The 21294-nt window shown below is 42.9% G+C and overlaps 2 protein-coding genes across 2 annotated transcripts; both read right to left on the bottom strand.

Moving 5' to 3' along the window:
• Positions 1-1199: 1199 nt before the first annotated feature.
• LOC130489906 (vomeronasal type-2 receptor 26-like) lies at positions 1200-13431 on the bottom strand. The gene is made up of 6 exons (XM_056863694.1): positions 13247-13431; positions 6788-7079; positions 5591-6425; positions 4472-4656; positions 3143-3269; positions 1200-2104 (listed from the first exon to the last, which is right to left on the bottom strand). The coding sequence occupies exons 1-6, from the start codon at positions 13429-13431 to the stop codon at positions 1200-1202; spliced, it is 2529 nt and encodes an 842-aa protein (XP_056719672.1).
• Positions 13432-20064: 6633 nt separating this feature from the next.
• On the bottom strand, positions 20065-20967 carry LOC130489905 (vomeronasal type-2 receptor 26-like). The gene has a single exon (XM_056863693.1). The coding sequence runs from the start codon at positions 20965-20967 to the stop codon at positions 20065-20067; it is 903 nt and encodes a 300-aa protein (XP_056719671.1).
• Between the last annotated feature and the right edge of the window lie 327 nt (positions 20968-21294).

Genomic DNA, 21294 nt, shown 5'->3' with positions numbered 1-21294 from the left:
GCTAGCTTTTTCACTTAATCTTGCCCAATTCCCCTTCATTCCCCTTAATCTTGCCCAATTCCCCTTCATTCCCCTTAATCTTGCCCAATTCCCCTTCATGCCACAGTCTTCATCCCATTGGATTTTTTCCGCGCATGTCCCATGTTCTCCAGAGAAACCTTTGGGGGAGGGCAAATGGGATGTCTCCAGGCCTCCACTTTCTTTCCTGAACAGCTAAGTTGTATGGAGAGAAAAAGAGAGAGACCCCTTGAAGGAAGAATGAGCTCAAAAATGTTTGGAGACCTATCGTTTGATGAAATTAACTGATTTGCAGAATGGGAAAGGAACTAAGCAGACCGAGTTGATTTGTAAACCTGTATTACAGAATCTTTGTCATTGCATTTATTAAGCTTGAATTTTAAAAAATGAAATGATAAAAACATTGACTCCCTTCCCCTACCCATATTTTAAAATTGGATATAGGGAAATGATCTTCCTTTCAGGGGAGGGGCTGTTGCTCAGTGGTAGAGCATCCGCTTGGCATGCAGAAGGTCCCAGGTTCAATCCCCGGCATCTCCAGTTAAAAACACTAGGTAAGTAGGTGATGTGAAAGACCCCTGCCTGAAACCCTGGAAAGCCGCTGCCCGTCTGAGTAGACAATACTGACTTTGATAGACCAAGGTTCTGATTCAGTATAAGGCAGCTTCCTGTGTTCATGTGTTCACTGAGGCTATGAGATGCCTTCAGTAGCCGCAGAAAGGTGGGATATAAATGGTTCAAATAAATCAATATGGGTGTGTTCCTAACTGTTAGAAGTGAAGGACTGTGTTGTGTTCCTTGTACAGGGCACACAAGTACTTCACACAGGGCAGGAGATATAGCAAGGCTATATAACCCGGTTCCTATATCCTTCTTGTTGTCTGCTCTGCTGCTGTCCCTTTGTTTATCCAGAATGTTACTTGTACTAAAGAACAGATCAAGAAGCCACATAGTTATAATGGGGGACTGTCTTTAAATTCTACAAATTAAAGAAAGATACTCAGCAATCATACAATCCAAAGATTAATTTATATGAATACAGTCATACACTGGTGGTGTTTCCTTCACATGTGTGAGAAAAATGGATAGGACTGACACCAACTTTTTCCCAAGATGTCTCTTACATTAGAACAATATGTATTTTTCTATGTATCATACAGTATAGGAATAATAAGATAGTTTTATTGATTCTTTCTTCTAATTAGCTGGTTCCTTTTATTCAGATCAGGCCTCAGAACAATAATGTAGCATTTTGGAGAAAAGATACAGGCCAATATCCCAGCGCTGGATGCCAAGATGGAGAAGACCTCCACGGCTACCATGTATTTCCCTTTGGTGCTCAGGTAGGTCGGAATGAAAGACAACCAAACACTGCAGAACACCAGCATGCTGAAGGTGATGAACTTGGCTTCGTTAAAGCTGTCTGGCAGTTTTCTGGCAAGGAAAGCCACAGTCAAGCTGATGAAGGACAGAATTCCCATGTAGCCCAGAGAAATATAAAATAGGAGGACGGATCCTTCATTGCACTGAGCTATGATCTCCCTAGTCAGGGACCGTGTGTCCAAATCTGGGAATGGGGGAGAGGTTGCTAGCCACACTATGCAAATGGCTGCTTCTATAAGTGAACAGGAAAGGACAATGGAGTTGGTCAGTCTTTTCCCTACCCACTTCCTCATGTTGGATCCTGGTTTGGTAGCCATGAAAGCTACCACCACAGTGATGGTTTTGGCCAAGACACAAGACACAGCCACTGAGAAGATGATGCTGAAAGCAGATTGTTGGATGAAACAGGTCATCTTCCTGGGCTGTCCAATAAAGAGCAAGGAACACAGGAAGCAGAGCAAAAGGGAAACAAGGAGTGTATAGGTAGTATCGCGGTTGTTGGCCTTAACTATGGGGGTATTGTTGTGCATAACAAAAATTGCTAGAACAAAAGATGTGATCAGCAAAAAAGAAAGAGTAATGGCAGTCAAACCGATCCCTAAAGGTTCTTGATAAGAGAGAAAGCTTAGTCTTTTGGGCACACATCGATCACGCTCCATGCTTGGATATTGATCTTCTGGACACCTGATACAGTCCTCCATATCTGTTTCATTTTAAAAGAAAGGGTTACTACTTCAGGGTTAATTAACAGGTAGTTTAGGTGCAACTCTCATTGCCACCTTGCCACAATCAGATCAAGGAGAGAGAAATTCTTCATGAGGATTTCTCATTCTTTTGTTTACATATATGGGGAAAGTGTTCTAATAGACTCTCAGCCCCACTTCTTTTTAATATTAATGAGTGGGACTCCAAACAACATTTTACAAAGCATAAAGATTGCCTTATTGAATCTTGGGTGCCATTGTGACAGCTCTTTCATTTCACATGAGGCATAGGTCATCTTGGGCCAAATGGTACTTGGTCCAGCAGAGGGAGGCTAGTAAGGAACTGTCACAAACTCTCTGGGGGCCAGACTCAGACTTGGAAACAGACTCCTCAAAGGATGAACAGGAGGAGCTAGAGACCACCTTAGGGGCAGATTGGGAAGCCCCACAAAATTCCTTGCAGGGGACTTTGGCACCAGTGGGATGAAATGGTGGGGCATGAATTCATGCTAGCTTCACATCAGTACCCTTACATCTCATAAAAGCTGTAAGTGAGATAGAGGCATGGCCAAATCTTTTTTTTTTTCATGGAACACTGGAGGAGCTCCTGTGCCATAGAGTCTAATTGCCAAAGTGGCCGTTTTCTCCAAGTGAACTAATCTCTATCGCCTGGAGATCAGTTGTAATAGCGGAAGATCTCCAGCCACCACTGGAGATTAGCAACCCTAGCTCAACACAGTCAGACAAACCCTCAACATCTTCAGTGGCTTGTTGTGGGAGGAAATGGCTTCCAGTCACAGTTAAAAGGTTTGGATAAACAATGCCGGCCGAGTTTGAAACCAGGCTGACATTTCAGAAATGCTGGCAGCACTTAATAATTGGAGTGGATCATTTGACAGAATAAATCACTTGTTTAATTTCATAACAAAGTCACGTTTTTCCCAGATCTTGTTATCATGTATATTCTTGGGGGGGGGGGGCTAGACAAAGAAAGAGTTAAAAGTCATGATGCACGCAAGTGGCCACACCTCACCAACCTTCCTGGCCTGTGATCTTCCCTTCTGGGCACGGAACGCAATCATAGCAGCAAAATTTCTCCCCTTCCCTTCTTTTCTTCTGGTCGCCAGGCTTGCAGCGGTCAGTACACAAAGACAGGGGTGGTCCCTGTCCAAAAATACAAGCCAGCAGTTGGAATGGAATTGCACAGAACGCTAGAAGTTGAGCACCCTGCAAGTATATTTCTGATCAGGATATTATGTTTGTAGCATCTCTCTTTTCTTAGGAAAATACAGAAAAAAAGGAAATGAAATGTATTAGCCCTCATCCCAAAGGGCAAATGTTATCTGGTTCTCTCACAAAACCCCTAAGGGTAGGGCACTTTACAGGGCTGTTTGGCCTTTGAAGGAGGCCTCATTGAGGCCAGAAGCTAAAATTAGCCAACTTGCTACCACAAAACTTGCATGAGTCAACAGGATCCAAACCAGAGTTGTGCAAAAAAATATTTTCAGTAAATGTCAAGTTCGGGTTTTTTTCAGCCCAATTTTTCCAGTAAACCTGAAATATGCCGAATACCCATAGTGGTAAATATGGATGTTTGGCTTATTTTCGGGTTTCCTGCAAAATTCAGTTCCATTACATTATATATGGATTATTCAAAGCTCCTGGGGGGGCATTTTTGGAGGAAGAGTCACCAAATTTGCAGCGTGGCTGCAAGGGACTCACCTTCAATGGTAACCAAAGTTTGGTGAACTTTAGGATAGGGGGTCCAATTTTATGGCCCTGCAAAAGTGTCGCCCTCATTCTGCAGGCTTTTGCGAGCCAAGCTGTCCATCAGGTTCTAAGCAAAGACAAATAGCCGAACCCAAAAAGCCAAATATGTATTCGGCTTTTTTGGGAATTGCCTACTCTGCTTTGGCTTTATCCCGTGGTTTTTGCATTCGGTAAACCCAAATCCTGAAATTTACCCCAACGGCTAATTTTGGGTTTATTTTCAGTTCAGGTTTATAGATATGCACAACTCTAATCCAAAGTCTTGCTACAGCAGCTAACCTGCCAAGCCAGTGCAGTATGGTAGTTAGAGTTTCAAGTCCTTGTTGATTCCCCAGCATGCAGCTGGGCCTTGCCCAGTTTCTGGTAGCTCACAACTAAACCATCGTTTTCCTGGATTCAGGCTTCAGAGAGAGGAAAAGAGGGAAAGCTAGAGACAGGGAGCAGATAAAGATAAGTTGGCAGTTGAGAGGAATGAAGCAAAAGAAGCAGGAAAAGGGGAGAGGATATGGATTTGGGAGGGGGAAAAGAAGGAAAATTGTCTGGCAGAAATGAGAGGAGTGAGGCAGGGCCCCCTTTTTGTACATTAAAATCCTCACCTCATTAAAACCTCTTGGCCAGACAATCATATCCTCTTGAATCATGAAGTCTTTCCCTTCAGCACCACTGGGATCCACATTTCCAATCTTAACCATCTGGAAGGATTTGTTTGGGAAAGTGACCATGTTCATTATGTCCAATGAAGCCCCCATTCCTCTGCCATTTGTAAAGGATATTGTTTCACCTGCAGAGTTATTAAACAAAACTCCCTGAAGGAAAGGGCGGACCTGGTTGAATGAGAGATGGGACACAGGCATTGATGTTTCATGTTAAGATTTACAAAGATTTATCCATGATAATTCACTTCAGTGTAATTCCATGTAGACCCAGACTGTCAACTGAACTATTTTGCAACCCATTATCATGTGGTTGCATGTGGACTATCGAGTCTAGTAACTTGTTAAACTAATTGTCAGTAATTTGGGACTATTTCCCATACAGTTAGGAAGAAACAAGATGGCTGATGGATTAGCATCAGTTAGTCACCACAGAGCCTAGAGGCAGAGAGCCAAGTGGGAAACCAATCCCAGAGATGATTTTTGCCCTTTCATGGCAAAGCAGTAAAGAGTATGAAAGTGCTAGTCTTTTAGGTCTTGTAAGGTTAGAAAGTGGCAGTGAAACAAAGGGAAGAAAAAGGTGAAGCATAAAAGTGAGGGAGCTGGGCTGGAGAGCAATCCAAGTATGCTGAGTAAGGTCTTCACTCTAACATGCACAGGAAAGAGCTTGGCGGAGCCATTCAGCCACAGAGGCAACAGAATGTGATCCAATTGACCCTACACGGAGATGTGAGCAAAACAGCCCCACCCCCATCCTGACAGAACAGAAAGAGTGTGAGCTGGTGGAAACATGACCAGCCAAGGCTGGACATCTTGAAGTTCAGCTCTTTCAGCACCCCTCATTAATCTCTGGCTTGATCAGGATGAGTATATCAGTTGCAAATTATGCCCTATGACATAGGCAACATAGACAGAAATATATGTAACATCCTTTCACAGTGAATTATAATCTCCTCTGACATGAATGCAGAATTCAAAACAATCTTAAACCTATCTTCATAACAAAAATGAGAAATCATTAAGAAGTTAGTACCTTCCAAGGCTGAAAATCTTGAAATATACCTCTTTTCCTGCCCACCTTAGGTCTGTGGTTTGATCTGAAAGCATATATAGAATGCAAAGCATGTGCCACAGCACAAACAGCATTATAGATGGTGTAGCTGTGACCAGTCATGCGCATTTCAAAAACTGGCCCAGGGAGGCTCTCCAGCCTCTCCTGCCCGGTACATGTATCACTAACATTCATAGGTTCCAAGGCATTTGGAAATATGCAGTCAAATGCTTGCTCCCAGAAGTCCTTGAAGAAACCATCTCCATGTTTCCCGGGAGGTTTTATGTCCTGAAGAAATTTGTGTAATTCCAGAAGCTCATTTGAGTGCCTCTTGAAGACAATAGCACCATGGAAGTATTCCAAATCCCATGTCCTTTGAAGGCCTGATAAGGCAAAGTCAAGCTGGGCTGTCATCACCCACACTTTCATTAAGGAGGTATTTTCCTTATGTCTAGGGTTGCCTATTAACAGAAGAGTGATGAGTGATGGAACCGTGAAAGATTCTCCATACAGAATAATTGCACTGGCTTTGCTATTGATGAGAGGCACATATACATTTGAGACTACACCAATAATATCATGAAAGGAATTAATATGTTCTCGGTGTATGATCCTTTCTTTGAAGGCCAAGCAGATTCCATTCTGGGAGAGCAAGGGCTCCAGGACCTGCAGAAAAAGTTCTCCACCATCATCATCGGCAGCAAAGAGCCCCACCCACGTCCATCCGAAATGCTGAAGCAACCAGATAATGCCCATATACTGATGGGATGCCTTAGGAGCCATGTGGAAAAGGGAACTCAATTGTGTTGCATCCTTCTCCTTAAGGGGCAATGAGCCATATGGGAGCTAAAGAGACAAGCAAAGATACTTTACTCAGATACCGAGAATGGATTAATGTCCTTTTTCATGTTAACCATTTATGGCCAAATTTTCCCAGATCCTTGCAATATGGTACAATATCTGGGAAGAAGTCATGGGGAAAATCTCATTAGTGCTCAAATTTGTCTTCAGTAAGCTAATTTCCACATTTATTATTGGAGACTCCAGCATTCCCCGTAACATCCAGGGCAACAACCTGGCCACTCAGTGAAACAGGAGGCTGAGCTAGATGGACAACTGGTCTGATCGAGCAGGGCTCTTCTTATGTTCCTAATCCTAACGAAAAGAGAACAGTGTGTAAAATCCCCCCCCCCAGGTACAGATCCTACCTGTGGAATCTTGTAAAGATGTAGGATGTTTGCCATATAGAAGGAAACATCAGAATCAAGTCCCCCGATGACGGCCATTACATTTTTCTGCAGGTCACATTCATAGTTTGGAAAATATCTATGCGATTTGAACAACAGATCCAGAGTAGTACGATAGGTCATCTTCGCATCATAGTAGCTGTCATAGATGTGGAACCCAAGAGTGACATTGGACAAGATTTTGGGATTCTCATTGATCTCACTGACTGCAAACACCAAGGCCAGGATGTGTTGGTAGAACTTTGTCATCAATCTGTAAGGAAAGTTCAGTGTCCTTAACTGAAAGTTTTAGCTGAATGTTATTTGTCAGTGTTTACAATGCCTATATTTCTTTGCTTGCTTTGCTACATTGTGGAGGCAGCTACCTTTTATACGAAAGGGTTTACTCACACTTTGGGTTTCCTAATCTTCAGCTGTAAATCTTTAGCATTTCATGCCCAGGCTCCAAAAAGCTGTGGTAAAGATTATTATTTTTAAGGAAAAATTCCACAAAATCTTCACGGATCAGGCTTGAAAAATATATGGTAGGATGAAGTAAGAACAACACCGAAATATGTTACTCCATCGGTTCTTGTAGGTAATCCGGGCTGTGTGACCATGGTCTTGGTATTTTCTTTCCTGACATTTCGCCAGCAGCTGTGGCAGGCATCTTCAGAGGAGTAACACAGTGTTACTCCTCTGAAGATGCCTGCCACAGCTGCTGGCAAAAAGTCAGGAAAGAAAATACCAAGACCACGGTCACACAGCCCGGATAACCTACAAGAACTGATGAGCTCTGACCGTGAAAGCCTTCAACAATATGTTAGTCCATCATTATCATTACATTATAATTATCCACCCAGGTTGTGCCTCAAGATTGCTACATTTTGCAGCTCCTGAACAAAGATCTGCAACAGATCTTCAAGATTTCATTTTCTAGCTCTTGCCATGTATGAGTGAAGGCAGGCTAGCAGAAATTGGTGCTCAGCATCTGGGACAATTGTCCCCCACTTTTCATCAGCAAAATGTTGCACAGCACAAAGAGTCCAAAATATGTTTTCATGGAAGCATTCCCACATATGCTTTTCACAATCTACAGGGAGCAATTAAAAACTTAGGGAGATAGTGTTGGATCGAGTCTCAATTGGCAGTTTCCACTAGTTCCTTCTTCCCATTGCTGACCTCCCACAGATACTTCCTCAGGTTCCACCACTCCTGAGGAACATTGTTTTCATGGAGACAATGGACTGCAGTGATTTGGGGAGACAGGAAAGTTCTGTCGTGCTGCTGGGAAGTTGAGTCTGCATCCAAACATGAAACCAAGGCCAATAAATAGGGGGAGATATTTTCCAAATTTAAAATCTGGGATACATGATGATAAGAAGACCCTCATTTCATTAAAATTAAAGATGTATGATGAGAACACAGGACAAAAAAAAAACACTTCTGAAAGACAATCTAAGTCTCAAGACAACATCCTAAGATTTTAGCATTAGGATGAAGAAGAAAATATGGTGCCCAAGAAGCAGAGAGGGAAGCCATGAAGAATATTGAGAAACAACATGGAGAGAGAAAACGCACTACAAAATTGATATCAGAGATTTACTGGGAAGAAGAGCACAATGGGGAAAAGGAGGAAAAACTAGAAATGAATATGTGTTTCCTATGTAGAGCATGACATTTGAAATGCTTAGACCTGGATGGCCCAGGCTGGCTTGATCTTGTCAGATCTCAGAAGCTAAGAATGGTCAGCCGGGTTAGTACTTGGATGGGAGACAAAAAGGGAAGTCCAGGGTCATTATGCAGAGGTGGGCAATGCCAAACCACCGACTTCCTCTGAAATACTAAAACATAATGCAATGTGGGAGCAGAAAGCTTTTATAAGAGCAAGAGTCAAACAATTCACAAAAAATGAGAAACCAGAATTCTGTAGTAAAGAGTGCCTATTTGTTCTATAGCCAACTTGAGGCATGTTAAAAAGATCATTAGGGTTCACAAGAAGGAGGAGGAAAATTTTGATTCCTTACTGTGATACCTCAGACATCTGTGAAGGATGACCATCGAAGGTTAATTCATGAATCTGGTAAATGGTCAGAGAAGCAATCCCACCAATGAGTAAGTCCCCTGGTTGGTACCATTCATGTGGAATAGGGAGGGACAACTCCACTGGGCACTTTCTAGTTTCTACTTTGCATACCATCGAAAGCAGCAGCAGCAATGCTAACAGCCCCAACATCATAGAACAATCTTTGATTCTGGATCTAAATGCTCCTCTATCTGTGCACCATCTCAGCCTGACTTATTCCAGCTACCTTGGATGGCAGATGAGTCTGACAACATACTTCTTAAATTATAAGTTAAAGCATCAATTCATTGCAAATATGGGTCTTGAATGCCAGCTGCAATTGCAAATATTCTGAGTCCAGAGCTGGCTTCACAAAGCAAAATATACGAACTCCAACTGACAGAGCCCTGCTTACTCTCCTCCCCGAGGTTTCAATGGCTAAGGGAGTTTTTAAAACCATTTTCAGATTTGTTTATTCGTTATTTGCTACCTTCTTGGCCAAGTACATAGATTGCAGTGATTCAGCTAATTGTGGAGGGAGATAATAGCCTCTGCAGAATTGGGACCGCAAAGATGTTCCCCAGATCTGGCCTTTGGTCTCATCTGCATCTTAGTGAGGGTTTGCAAGTGCTGTCTGGCAACTGGGTATAGGGACAGGAAAAGAAGGAAATGGTGGAACACTAGTGTCACTAGTGTCACCAGAACACTAGTGTCACCAGAAGTGACATCATGTTGCTGGGGTTATGTCAAGGCAACCCTCTCTAGGACTTGGGCAAAACTTTCAAATCCCAGATCATCATGAGGGATTTGTGTTTGGATACATCGAAAGCAAATATATATCCAAAAACACCTTGTTGTTATTTTTCAGATAGAAGAAGAGTTGGTTTTTATAACCTGATTTTCTCTACCTTTAAGGAGTCTCAAACTGGTTTACAGTCACTTTACCTTCCTCTCCCCACAATAGACACCTTATGAGGTAGATGTGGCAGAAAGAGTTCAGAAAGAACTGTGACTTGCCTAAGGTCACCCAGCTGGTTTCATGTGTAGGAGTGGGGAATCAAACCTGGGTATCCAGATTAAAGTCCACCGCTCTTAACCACTACACCACGCTTGCTCTCTTTGGGTCTCCATATGACAAATGGTGTGTGGTCCAATTTAGGACTTCCTTTTAGAAATTATCCTAGTTAACAACAGAATGGGGAAATAGGCCTATCCCTTGGATCAATCATTGTGTTTTAGACTATTCAACAGCAGGGACTGTCAAAACGTGATTTAATCCTAAATGGCAATCTATTTGTGGGAGGAGAGTCCTGTTGAAAACTGGGTTTTTCTCCAGCTAGCTTTTTCACTTAATCTTGCCCAATACCCTGTGGGCAAGATGTCCTCTCTGTGATCTCTCTCTATCCTAGCTCAGAGAGATAGGTAGAATATTTACTATCTCACTATAGAGTTCCAACCTGGTGTAGTGGTTAAGAGCAGTGGACTCTGATCTGATCTGAAGCCTTTATTGGCATAAAAATAAAGCATACAAACACAAATACATAAGACCATACTGTACAAGGTACATCAGATCTCCATCATTTTAACAGTAAAATTGATTTAAGTGGATTACTTTGAGACTCCTTTTGGTAGAGCAAAGCAGGATATAAATACCAACTCTCCTTTTTCTTCTTCTCAAGACTAACAAGTTTATTGTGGCAGAAACTTTCATGTGTAAATACCCATCATCAGAGGCATGAACTAGATTCTGCATGCATCACACAGAATTGGCTCTAGATTACATGTTTCATCCAACAATTGGCTTTCTGGATCATATTCTCAAGGCTGTTTCTTGTGTGTTGGCCAAAACCGTCGTTATGGTTGTATCTTTCATGGCTACCAAATCAGGATCCAACATGAGGAAGTGGGTGGGGAAAAGACTGACCAACTCCACTAGTGACCTATCCCCCATTCTCAGATTTTTACACATGGACCCTGACTAGCCCAGTGCAATGAAGGATTTGGGTTCAAGCTTTATATTCATATGTTGGGTAAGGTACCTTCATTGTCTTGCAGAAGCAGACGGTGATAGGAGTCTTGATAATGTGGCCAAGTGCCCTTTAAAAAACTCTGACGTGCAGCTAAGAGAAACCTAGGGTAGCTAGTCAAACTATGGAGGGATATAAGGGCTCAACTGTACATGGGCAGTAGTTTGAAAATATTCTCTGAGTTCTCAAAAGGTTTGCTTTATGTATATGGCACTTGTATCCTAGTATTGGGAAGTGAAATACTATGGTATAGCCCGATTTTGTCAGATCTTGGAAGCTAAGCGGGGTCAGTATTTCGATTGAGGACTACCAAGGAAGACTGCAGAAGAAGACAATGGCAAACCACATCACTTGCCTTGAAAGACCTTGTTGGGGGTATCATCAGTCAGTTGGGACTCAATGGCTCATGCATACATATGAACATATCCCCCATCTGTAAGATTCAACAATAATTCAGGAAGATGCTGAAGGTCTTCTTAAGTAAAGCCATGAATTTATGATATTGATATAGATTTGTAATGGTGATTGTAAAATCACAGAAAGAATAAATACAGACGTTATTCTTCAGTAATTAATTCAGTGAAAAACTCCATTATTCACAAATTATCAATGGGATTCCAAAGAAAATATGGCAAATAAGTGTTGAGGGACATTTATATCCTTCACAGTTAGAAAACTCTATTGTGGTATATGGCTAATTTAATAACAAATTGATCAAGAAGCCACATAGTCATAATGGGGGACCGTCCTTAAAATTGTACATTTTAAAGACAGATTCTCACCAATCATACAATTCGAAGATTAATTTATATGAATCAATCAAGTAGTGGTGGTGTTTCCTTCAGACATGTGAGAAGAATGGATAGGACAGAGACCAAATTTAGCCCAAGACGGCACTTACATTAGAACAATGGTTATTTTTCAATATACCATACAGAATAGGTATAATAGAGTCAGGGAGGTTTTATTGAGTCTTCCTCCGAATTAGCTGGTTCCTGTTATTCAGATCAGGCCTCAGAACAATAATATAGCATTTTGGGGGAAAGATACAGGCCAATAACCCAGCACTGGAGGCCAAGATGGAGAATACCTCCACGGCTACCATGTATTTCCCTTTGGTGCTCAGGTAGGTCGGAATGAAAGACAACCAAACACTGCAGAATACCAGCATGCTGAAGGTGATGAACTTGGCTTCGTTAAAGCTGTCTGGCAGTTTTCTGGCAAGGAAAGCCACAGTCAAACTGATGAAGGACAGAAGTCCCATGTAGCCCAGAGAAATATAAAATAGGAGGACGGATCCTTCATTGCACTGAGCTATGATCTCCCTAGTCAGGGACCGTGTGTCCAAATCTGGGAAAGGGGGAGAGGTCTCTAACCACACAATACAAATGACCGCTTCTATAAGGGAACAGGAAAGGACAATGGAGTTGGTCAGTCTTTTCCCTACCCACTTCCTCATGTTGGATCCTGGTTTGGTAGCCATGAAGCTGCCACCACAGTGATGGTTTTGGCCAAGACACAAGAAACAGCCACTGAGAAGATGAAGCTGAAAGCAGATTGTTGGATGAAACAGGTCATCTTCGTGGTCTGTCCAATAAAGAGCAAGGGACAGAGGAAGCAGAGCAAGAGGGAAACGAGGAGCATGTAGATAATATCACAGTTGTTGGCCTTAACTATGGGGGTATCGTTGTGCATAACAAAAATTGCTAGAACCAAAGATATGATCAGCAAAAAAGAAAGAGTAATGGCAGTCAGACTGATCCCTAAAGGTTCTTGATAAGAGAGAAAGCTTAGTCTTTTGGGCACACATCGATCACGCTCCATGCTTGGATATTGATCTTCTAGACACTTGGTACAGTCCTCCATATCTGTTTTTAAAAGAAGGAAATGGGTCCTACTTCAAGGTCAATTCACTGGTAGTTCAGTTGCAACTCTCATTACTACCTTTGCTATCAGATCAATGAGGGAGAGATTCTTCATGAGGATTTCTCATTCTGTGTGTAGGAGACCACCAGGGAAGTCCAGGGTCATTATGCAGAGGTAGTCAATGGCAAACCACAGCAGAATTCTCTTAGTTTGGAAACCCTATGTGAAACTTTGGTGTGACTTGTTTCCCTCCCCCCCCCCGAAAACATCTCCTTCTGCCACTGTCTTCCTCTGAAATACTAAAAAAAAATGCAATGTGGGAGCAGAAAGCTTTCATAAACAAAGAAGGCACACAATTCACAAAGAAATGGGAAACCAGAATTCTGCAGTAAAGAGCGCCTATTTGTAATCTGGCCAACATGAGGCATGTGAAAAAGATCACTAGGGTTCACAAGAAGGAGGAGGAAAATGTTGATTCCTTACTGTGGTACCTCGGACAACTTCTGTGAAGGATGACCATTGAAGGTTAATTCATGAATCAGGTAAATGGTCAGAGAAGCAATCCCACCAATGAGGAAGTCCCCTGGCTGGTACCATTCATGTGTAATAGGGATGGAGTCCTCTGCTTGGCACTTGCTGGTTTTTACTTTGCATACCATCGGAAGCATGACCATCAGCAATGCTGTCAGCCCCAACATCTGAGAGCTGTACTGTTTCAGCCTGATTTAATACAGCTACCTGGGATGGCGGATGAATCAGTCAACACACTACTTAATTTATAAGCTAAAGCATTAATTCAATGCATGGGCAGGTCTTGAATGCCAGCTACAATGGCAAATATTCTGAATACTGGACTGGCTTCAGAAAGCAAAATTTATGAGCTCCAACTCACAGAGCCCTGCTTATTCTCCTCCCCAAGGCTTCACAGGCTATGAGAGTTTATATAACCATTTTCAGATTAGTTTATTCATTTTTTGCTAGCTTCTTGGCCAAGCAAATGAATTGCAGTGATTCAGTTAATTGTGGAGGGAGATAATTGCCTCTGCAGAATTGGGACAGCAAAGATGTTCCCCAGATCGGGCCTTTGGTCTCATCTGCACCTTAGTGAGGGTTGCCAGGTGCTGTCTAGCAACTGGGCAGAGGGACCAAGAAAGAAGGAAATGGTGCAACACTAATGTCACAAGATCGCTTCTGGCAAATACCAGAAGTGACATCATGTAGTTGGGGCTATGTCAACACAACACAACCAATACACCACGCTTGCTCTCTTTGGGTCTCCATATGACAAATGGTGTGTGGTCCAATTTAGGACCTCCTTTTAGAAATTATCCTAGTTAACAACAGAATGGGGAAATAGGCCTATCCCTTGGATCAATCATTTAGACTATTCAACAACAGGGACTGTTGAAACATGATTTAATCCTAAATAGAAATCTGTTTGTGGGAGGAGAGTCCTGTTGAAAACTGGGGGGTTGTCTCCAGCTAGCTTTTTCACTTAATCTTTCCCAATTCTCCTTCATGCCACAGCTTTCATCCCTCTTGGATTTTGTCTGTGCATGTCCTATGATCTCCAGCAAAACCTTTGGGGGAGGGCAAGTGGGATGTCTTCAGGCCTCATTTTTCTTTCCTGAACAGCACAGTTGTATGGAGAAAAAACAAAACAGACCAACAATTCAATTCTGGGCTCAAAAATGTTTGGAGACATATCATTTGATAAAAATTAACTGATTTGCCGAATGGTAAAGGCGCTAAACACACCAAGTACATTTGGGAAGCTGTATTAAAAAAGCTTTGTCGTTACCTTTAGTAAGCTTTTTCTTTTCTTTTTTGGTTTTGGTTATGTTATGCTTGTTGGTTAGTACTCTTTTCTGTAAATAAATAAATTTGAATTTAAAAAATGAAATGATAAAAACATTGACTCCCTTCCCCTCCCCATATTTACAACTGGATATAAGGAAATGATCTTCCTTTAAGGGGAGGAGCTGTGGCTCAGTGGTAAATAGGTGATGTGAAAAACCTCTACTTGAGACCCTGAGAGCCGCAGCCAGCCTGAGTAGACTATTCTGACTTTAATCATCAAGGTTCTCATACAATTTAAGGCAGCTTCATGTTTTCATGTGTTCACTGAGTCAATGAGATGCCTTCAGTAAATGCAGGCAGGTGGGATATAAATGGTTCAAATAAACCAATAAGGGTGTGTTCCTAATTGTAGGAAATGAAGGACTGTGCTGTGTTTCTTGTACAGAGGACACAAATACTTCACAGAGGACAGAAGAGATAGCAAGGCTATATAACACAGTTCCTATATCCTTCTCCATGACAGCTCTACTGCTGTACCTTTGTTTATCCAGAATGTTACTTGTAGGGTTTCATATGAGTAACATCTATGTGAGGCGCTCTGGCTCCCCCAGCCTTGTAGTCCCCCCTGCTGGCGGTGGGTGAGGTCAGGCCAGTGGTGCCCCCTCGGCCTCAGACCACTCTGAGGGGGAGTCTGAGCTGCACTCTCCCTCAGATGAAGCCAGGGTCTCCGCTAGCTGTGCTCAACAGCAACACCCTTGGCTTCATTGGATCTTGTAGGTTATCCAGGCTGTGTAACCGTGGTCTTGGAATTTTCTTTCCTGACGTTTCGCCAGCAACTGTGGCAGGCATCTTCAGAGGAGTAACACTGAAGGACAGTGTCTCTTAGTGTCAAGTACGTAGGAAGATATAGTCAAAAAGGGGTTGGGTTTGAGCTGAGTCATTATCCTGCAAAAAGTAATGTTCTAATCATTGTCCTGTAAGTATCAGGATAATGTGCTAATGACGGTGTGGTATGTTAATATGGAACCATTGTATCCTGAAGTGATCTGTTAATGTGTTAAGGAACCCTTGGCTTCCTTCCTCCCTGGCCTCCGCTTCCCACTGCCCTTTTATCCTCTCTCCGAAGGAGCCACCCCTGCTCCTGCCCGATCCCCACTCCCCCCCCCCAAGGTTTCATAAGGGAGAGGCTTCCTTCAGCCTCCCTCTCTCCTTCCTGCCAATGGGGTGGGCATCCCCACCCTTTCCCTGGATGCACTTGCCTGACTAACAGCTGATCCACTGGTCATGCAAACCACCGCGAATCAGCCGGGGTGTTTCCCGGTCACCGGCGGTCTCCATCTCCGTGGCTTCTGCCAGTCTCGTGTGCCTGGGTCTTCGAGTTGCTCAGGGGTCCCTGCGGAGGAGAGCAAGAAGACCGGTGATGTATCACCGCTGTCGGTCACCTCCCTCGGTGACCCGCCCCCTTCTGTCCTGGCTGGTCGTCCCGTGGCTGTCTGAGCTTCCATCCCAGTTGGTGGACTCCTCGGCATGTCGGGCGTCTCTCCCAGCCATCCCCCTCCTGACGTGGTAAGTGAAGGGGGAGTGGGGAAGAGACCTTAGACGCCGGTGTGGGAGGGCGTCTCAGGACAATCTAACTCCTTACTCTCCTATGAGTAACATCCAACAAGTAACATCTAATTCCTTCTCTTCCTGCTTCTTTCTCTAACTACCCTGAGGGCAAGATGTCCTCTCTGTGATCTCTCTCTATCCTAGCTCAGAGAGATGGGTAGAATATTTTCTCTACATTTACTGTCTCACGACACAGTTCCAGCCTGGTGTAGTGGTTAAGAGCAGTGGACTCCAATCTGGAGAATCGCTTTAAGACTCTATGATGCACCCCCTTTACCCTTAGTACTCTACACTCTCTCAGCCTGACTAGGCTGAGAGAAAGCGTTAGCCCGAGTGTATTGTGAGGAGATGATTTTTCTCCTTCTTCAGTCCCCACCAGATTTTACCTCAGAGAGAAATTTGACACAAGAGGCTTCAAAACAGGGAAATTTATTGAACAGTATTCACAAGATGGGTTTTTGAGGAAAAGGCTGAATTGGAGGGAAAACACAACACCACACACACACACACACACACACACACATATATATATATACACACACACACATACACACAAGATTCCTTCAGAGAGAGAGCTTAATTTAGATGTTACTTGTCATTAGCTTAGATGTTTTCTCAAGTTAAGTTCCTTCAGTTCTTAGCTTACAAGCTTAGTTCTGTTCCCCAGAACTCTCACGGATTCAGCTCCACAGACTCTGTTCCCCGCCTAGCTAACCGGAATGAAGAGACTTTCAATCTCTTATTCCCAGAGAACCTACAGAAGTATGGGGATTTACCGAAATCCCTCTTCCAGTTATCACTGAACTACTCCACACCAGTGGCAGTAATCCTCCACACCACCCTGCAACTGGAATAGCTCTGTCCCAGAGACTAATTCCCCTTTCTGACCTGAGAAAGGGCCCTTTTCCACCCAATCTCAACCCTGCCACTTCACAGGTTGTGTTCTACTAGCTTTTGCTATACTAAACCCTTAGGTTCACAAAGTTGTTCACAGCTTCCTGTCACACAGGTTCACAAGCTTAGAATCATTCACAGCTTCTTCTCAGTCTAGTTACCAAGCTCAGAATCCCTTCTGCCTCTTAGAGCTCAGAGTGTCAGCTTTTTCGCTCAGCCCACTCTGGGTCTCTCAGCTTCTGCTGCAAATTAACCCCTTGTCCGTCACATTATCCTAGCTCAGAGAGATAGGTAGAATATTGTGGCCTCATCCTTGTCCGTCACATTATCCTAGCTCAGAGAGATAGGTAGAATATTTTCTCTACGTTTACTGTCTCACTATAGAGTTCCAGCCTGGTGTAGTGGTGAAGAGCAGTGTACTCTGACCTGATCTGAAGCCTTTATTGGCATACAAAATAAAGCCTACAAAAGCAAATAAATAAGACCATACTATACAATGTACATCAGATAGCCATAGTTTTTATAGTAAAATCAATTTAAGTGGATTACATCAGACAGACAAGTTTTTATTGCGGCATTGCCATTCTAAAAAAACTTAGTAAAACTATTTACATTTCACAATTATAAATTAATTTAAAAAACAAGTACAAAATACAAAATACAGTACAAATCCATCAATTTGAGTTTTACTTTTCTCCCTAATTTAAAATTGAACTCATCTTTGCGGAAACCTTTGAAGGGCGGACTTTAAGAGCTATTGCACAAAACCCAGCTGTGGCTAATGTAACCTGTTCTTTTTCCCCCTCCAAAAGTGTCTGCAATATTGCTGATTCTGTGAGCTCCCTGGGGCCCTTTAACGAGGGGAGGATGTTCTTGGAACGCGCTTCTTCATACCAAGGACACCTTAATAACACATGAGCCACTGTTTCCATTTCTCCAGTTTCATACGGACAAAGTCTTTCACTAGTTGGAATCCTTTTAAAACGCCCCTCTACCATTGCTGAGGGGAGAGCTTGAAAGCGGGTCAGTGTAAAAGCTCTCCTTTAACTTGGACGGTCTACTGATACAGGTATGATGCTGGAGCCACTTTATACTTATTGTTAGCTGAGATCCTATATTCTGGGCATTTTCCCAGATTGTCCTGTCGTTCAATATCCCAGATTCTTTGTTTTATGAACCTTTTGGCTTGATCATGGTTTATTTTCTGCACAGCGTTTGAGTCTATGCCCAGGCTATCCAATTTCCTATAAATTGCCTGGAGCCAGGAGGATCTAAAGTTATCTTGCAATATCAAGGAGGTCAGGCCCTGTGGATTGGTGGTCATCTTAAGCCACAGAATAATGGAGACCAAGATCACTCTGGCCTCCACCCTCTCCATGCCCATCTCTAGCCTAATATTAGCATTGGGCATGAATTTAGGGACTTGCAGTGCATCTCTCAAAAATTTTGACTGCACCCGTTCTAAGGGCAAAAGCTGACAATGAGAAGCTCCCAGCCATGACCCATATAAAAGCTGTGCCAGGGATTTTGCTCTGAATAATTTAAGGGCAGCGGGGACATAATGACCACCTTTCGTCCTTAAAAACTTTATTATCATATGGGCAGACCTCTGTCCTTCAGCTGCCACTCCATTCAAATGAGAGGCCTTTGAACCCATGGCTTGAAATTGAATCAAATGCCTCTTTTAAATCAATGAAGGCAGCAAATAAATGGGCTGTCCTCTTTGCTATATACTTGTCACAAAGATGTTGTAACACAAGGCAGTGGTCAATGGTAGATCTACCACTTCTGAACTTTGCCTGTTCCTCAGCGATAATCTGTTCATTTTCCAGCCAGTTCTTAAATTTATCCAACTGATGCTTGGCATATAATTTACTAATAATACTAAATAGGCTAATTGGTCTATAGTTACCTGGATCATTCCTCTTGCCTTTTTTATAAAGAGGGACGACCACTGCTACACCCCAATCCTTGGGAATGTTACCTGTGGTGTCTATGTGAGTAAATAGTGCCACCAAAAATGGTGCCCACCACTCAAGGTTATTTTTTAGCAACTCGGAAGGAATGCAGTCTAACCCAGGGGCCTTTCTACTCTTTAACTGCTCAATCAGGGATTTCATCTCTCTTGTTGAAACTGGAGGCCAATGAGGTGTATCAACTAACATTGGCTTTGATCTTACTGAGGTGGTGTCATCATACATATTTCAGAAGAAAGTGGCCCAGGTATCCGGCGCAATCAGATGGACCAATGGTGAGAGATGTTTCCTTTACCTGAGCCAGAAGTTAACTTCCAAAACAGGTTCGAATTCCTCTCTTTAGCTGCTTGAATCACTGTATCCCAAAGGGCCCTTACCTCTTTCTTTTTCTTCACTACTACTAACTTCTTGTATCTTTGCTTTAAGGAGGATAAAGCCTGCAGTACAACTAATCTATTTTCTCCTTCTGCTCGCTTATACCTACCCTAGGCCTGTGCTAGTTCTCTCTTTGCCGCTTGGCACTCTTGGTCAAACCAAGACTTAGAGGCTCTGTGGTGCCCTTGTCTACTGGGATGTACCTTTTAACCAAAGTATGCTTCAATTTCTGAGTCAAGCTGTCACAGAGTGCCATTCATTCAGTGAAAAACTTCCTTTATTCACAAATTAGCAATGGGATTGCAAAGGAAATATGGCAAATATGTGTCCTTGGACATCTATATCCTACACAATTAGAAAATTCTATTGTGGTATATGGCTAATTTAATAACTACTTGATCAAGAAGCCACATACTAATAATGGGGGACTGTCCTTAAAATTGTACATGTTAAAGAAAGATTCTCACCAATCATACAATTCGATGATTAATTTATATGAATCAGTCAAGTAGTGGTGGTGTTTCCTTCAGACATGTGAGAAGAATGGATAGGAAAGAGACCAAATTTAGCCCAAGAAGATTTCACATTAGGACAATGGTTATTTTTCTATATACCATACAGAACAGGTACAATAGGGTCAGGGTGGTTTTATTTATTCTTCCTGTGAATTAGCTGACTCCTGTTATTCAGATCAGGCCTCAGAACAATAATGAAGCATTTTGGGGAAAAGATACAGGCCAATAACCCAGCACTGGATGCCAAGATGGAGAAGATCTCCACCGCTACCATGTATTTCCCTTTGGTGCTCAGGTAGGTCGGAATGAAAGACAACCAAACACTGCAGAACACCAGCATGCTGAAGGTGATGAACTTGGCTTCGTTAAAGCTGTCTGGCAGTTTTCTGGCAAGGAAAGCCACAGTCAAGCTGATGAAGGACAGAAGTCCCATGTAGCCCAGAGAAATATAAAATAGGAGAATGGATCCTTCATTGCACTGAGCTATGATTTCCCTAGTCAGGGACCGTGTGTCCAAATCTGGGAAAGGGGGAGAGGTCTCTAACCACACAATACAAATGACCGCTTCTATAAGGGAACAGGAAAGGACAATGGAGTTGGTCAGTCTTTTCCCTACCCACTTCCTCATGTTGGATCCTGGTTTGGTAGCCATGAAAGCTACCACCACAGTGACGGTTTTGGCCAAGACACAAGAAACAGCCACTGAGAAGATGATGCTGAAAGCAGATTGTTGGATGAAACAGGTCATCTTCCTGGGCTGTCCAATAAAGAGCAAGGGACAGAGGAAGCAGAGCAAGAGGGAAACGAGCAGCATGTAGGTAATATCACGGTTGTTGGCCTTAACTATGGGAGTATCATTGTGCATAACAAAAATTGCTAGAACCAAAGATGTGATCAGCAAAAAAGAAAGAGTAATGGCAGTCAAACCGATCCCTAAAGGTTCTTGATAAGAGAGAAAGCTTAGTCTCTTGGGCACACATCGGTCACGCTCCATGCTTGGATATTGATCTTCTGGACACTTGGTACAGTCCTCCATATCTGTTTTTAAAAGAAGGAAATGGGTCCTACTTCAAGGTCAATTCACAGGTAGTTCAGTTGCAACTCTCATTACTACCTTTGCTATCTGATCAATGAGGGAGAGATTCTTCATGAGGATTTTCATTCTTTGGATGGAAGACCACCAGGGAAGTCCAGGGTCATTATGCAGAGGCAGGCAAAGGCAAACCACCGCAGAATTCTCTTAGTTTGGAAACCCTATATGCAACTTTGGTGTGACTTATTTACTCCCCCACCCCCATCCCCCGAAAACATCGCCTTGTGCCACCGTCTTCCTCTGGGAGCAGAAAGCATTCATAAACAGAGA

The sequence above is a fragment of the Euleptes europaea genome, chromosome 18 (assembly GCF_029931775.1).
Source record: "Euleptes europaea isolate rEulEur1 chromosome 18, rEulEur1.hap1, whole genome shotgun sequence".
Taxonomy (NCBI): Eukaryota; Metazoa; Chordata; class Lepidosauria; order Squamata; family Sphaerodactylidae; genus Euleptes; species Euleptes europaea.
The sequence above is the reverse complement of the archived record's forward strand: the minus strand, read 5'-3'. Positions and strand labels throughout refer to the sequence as shown.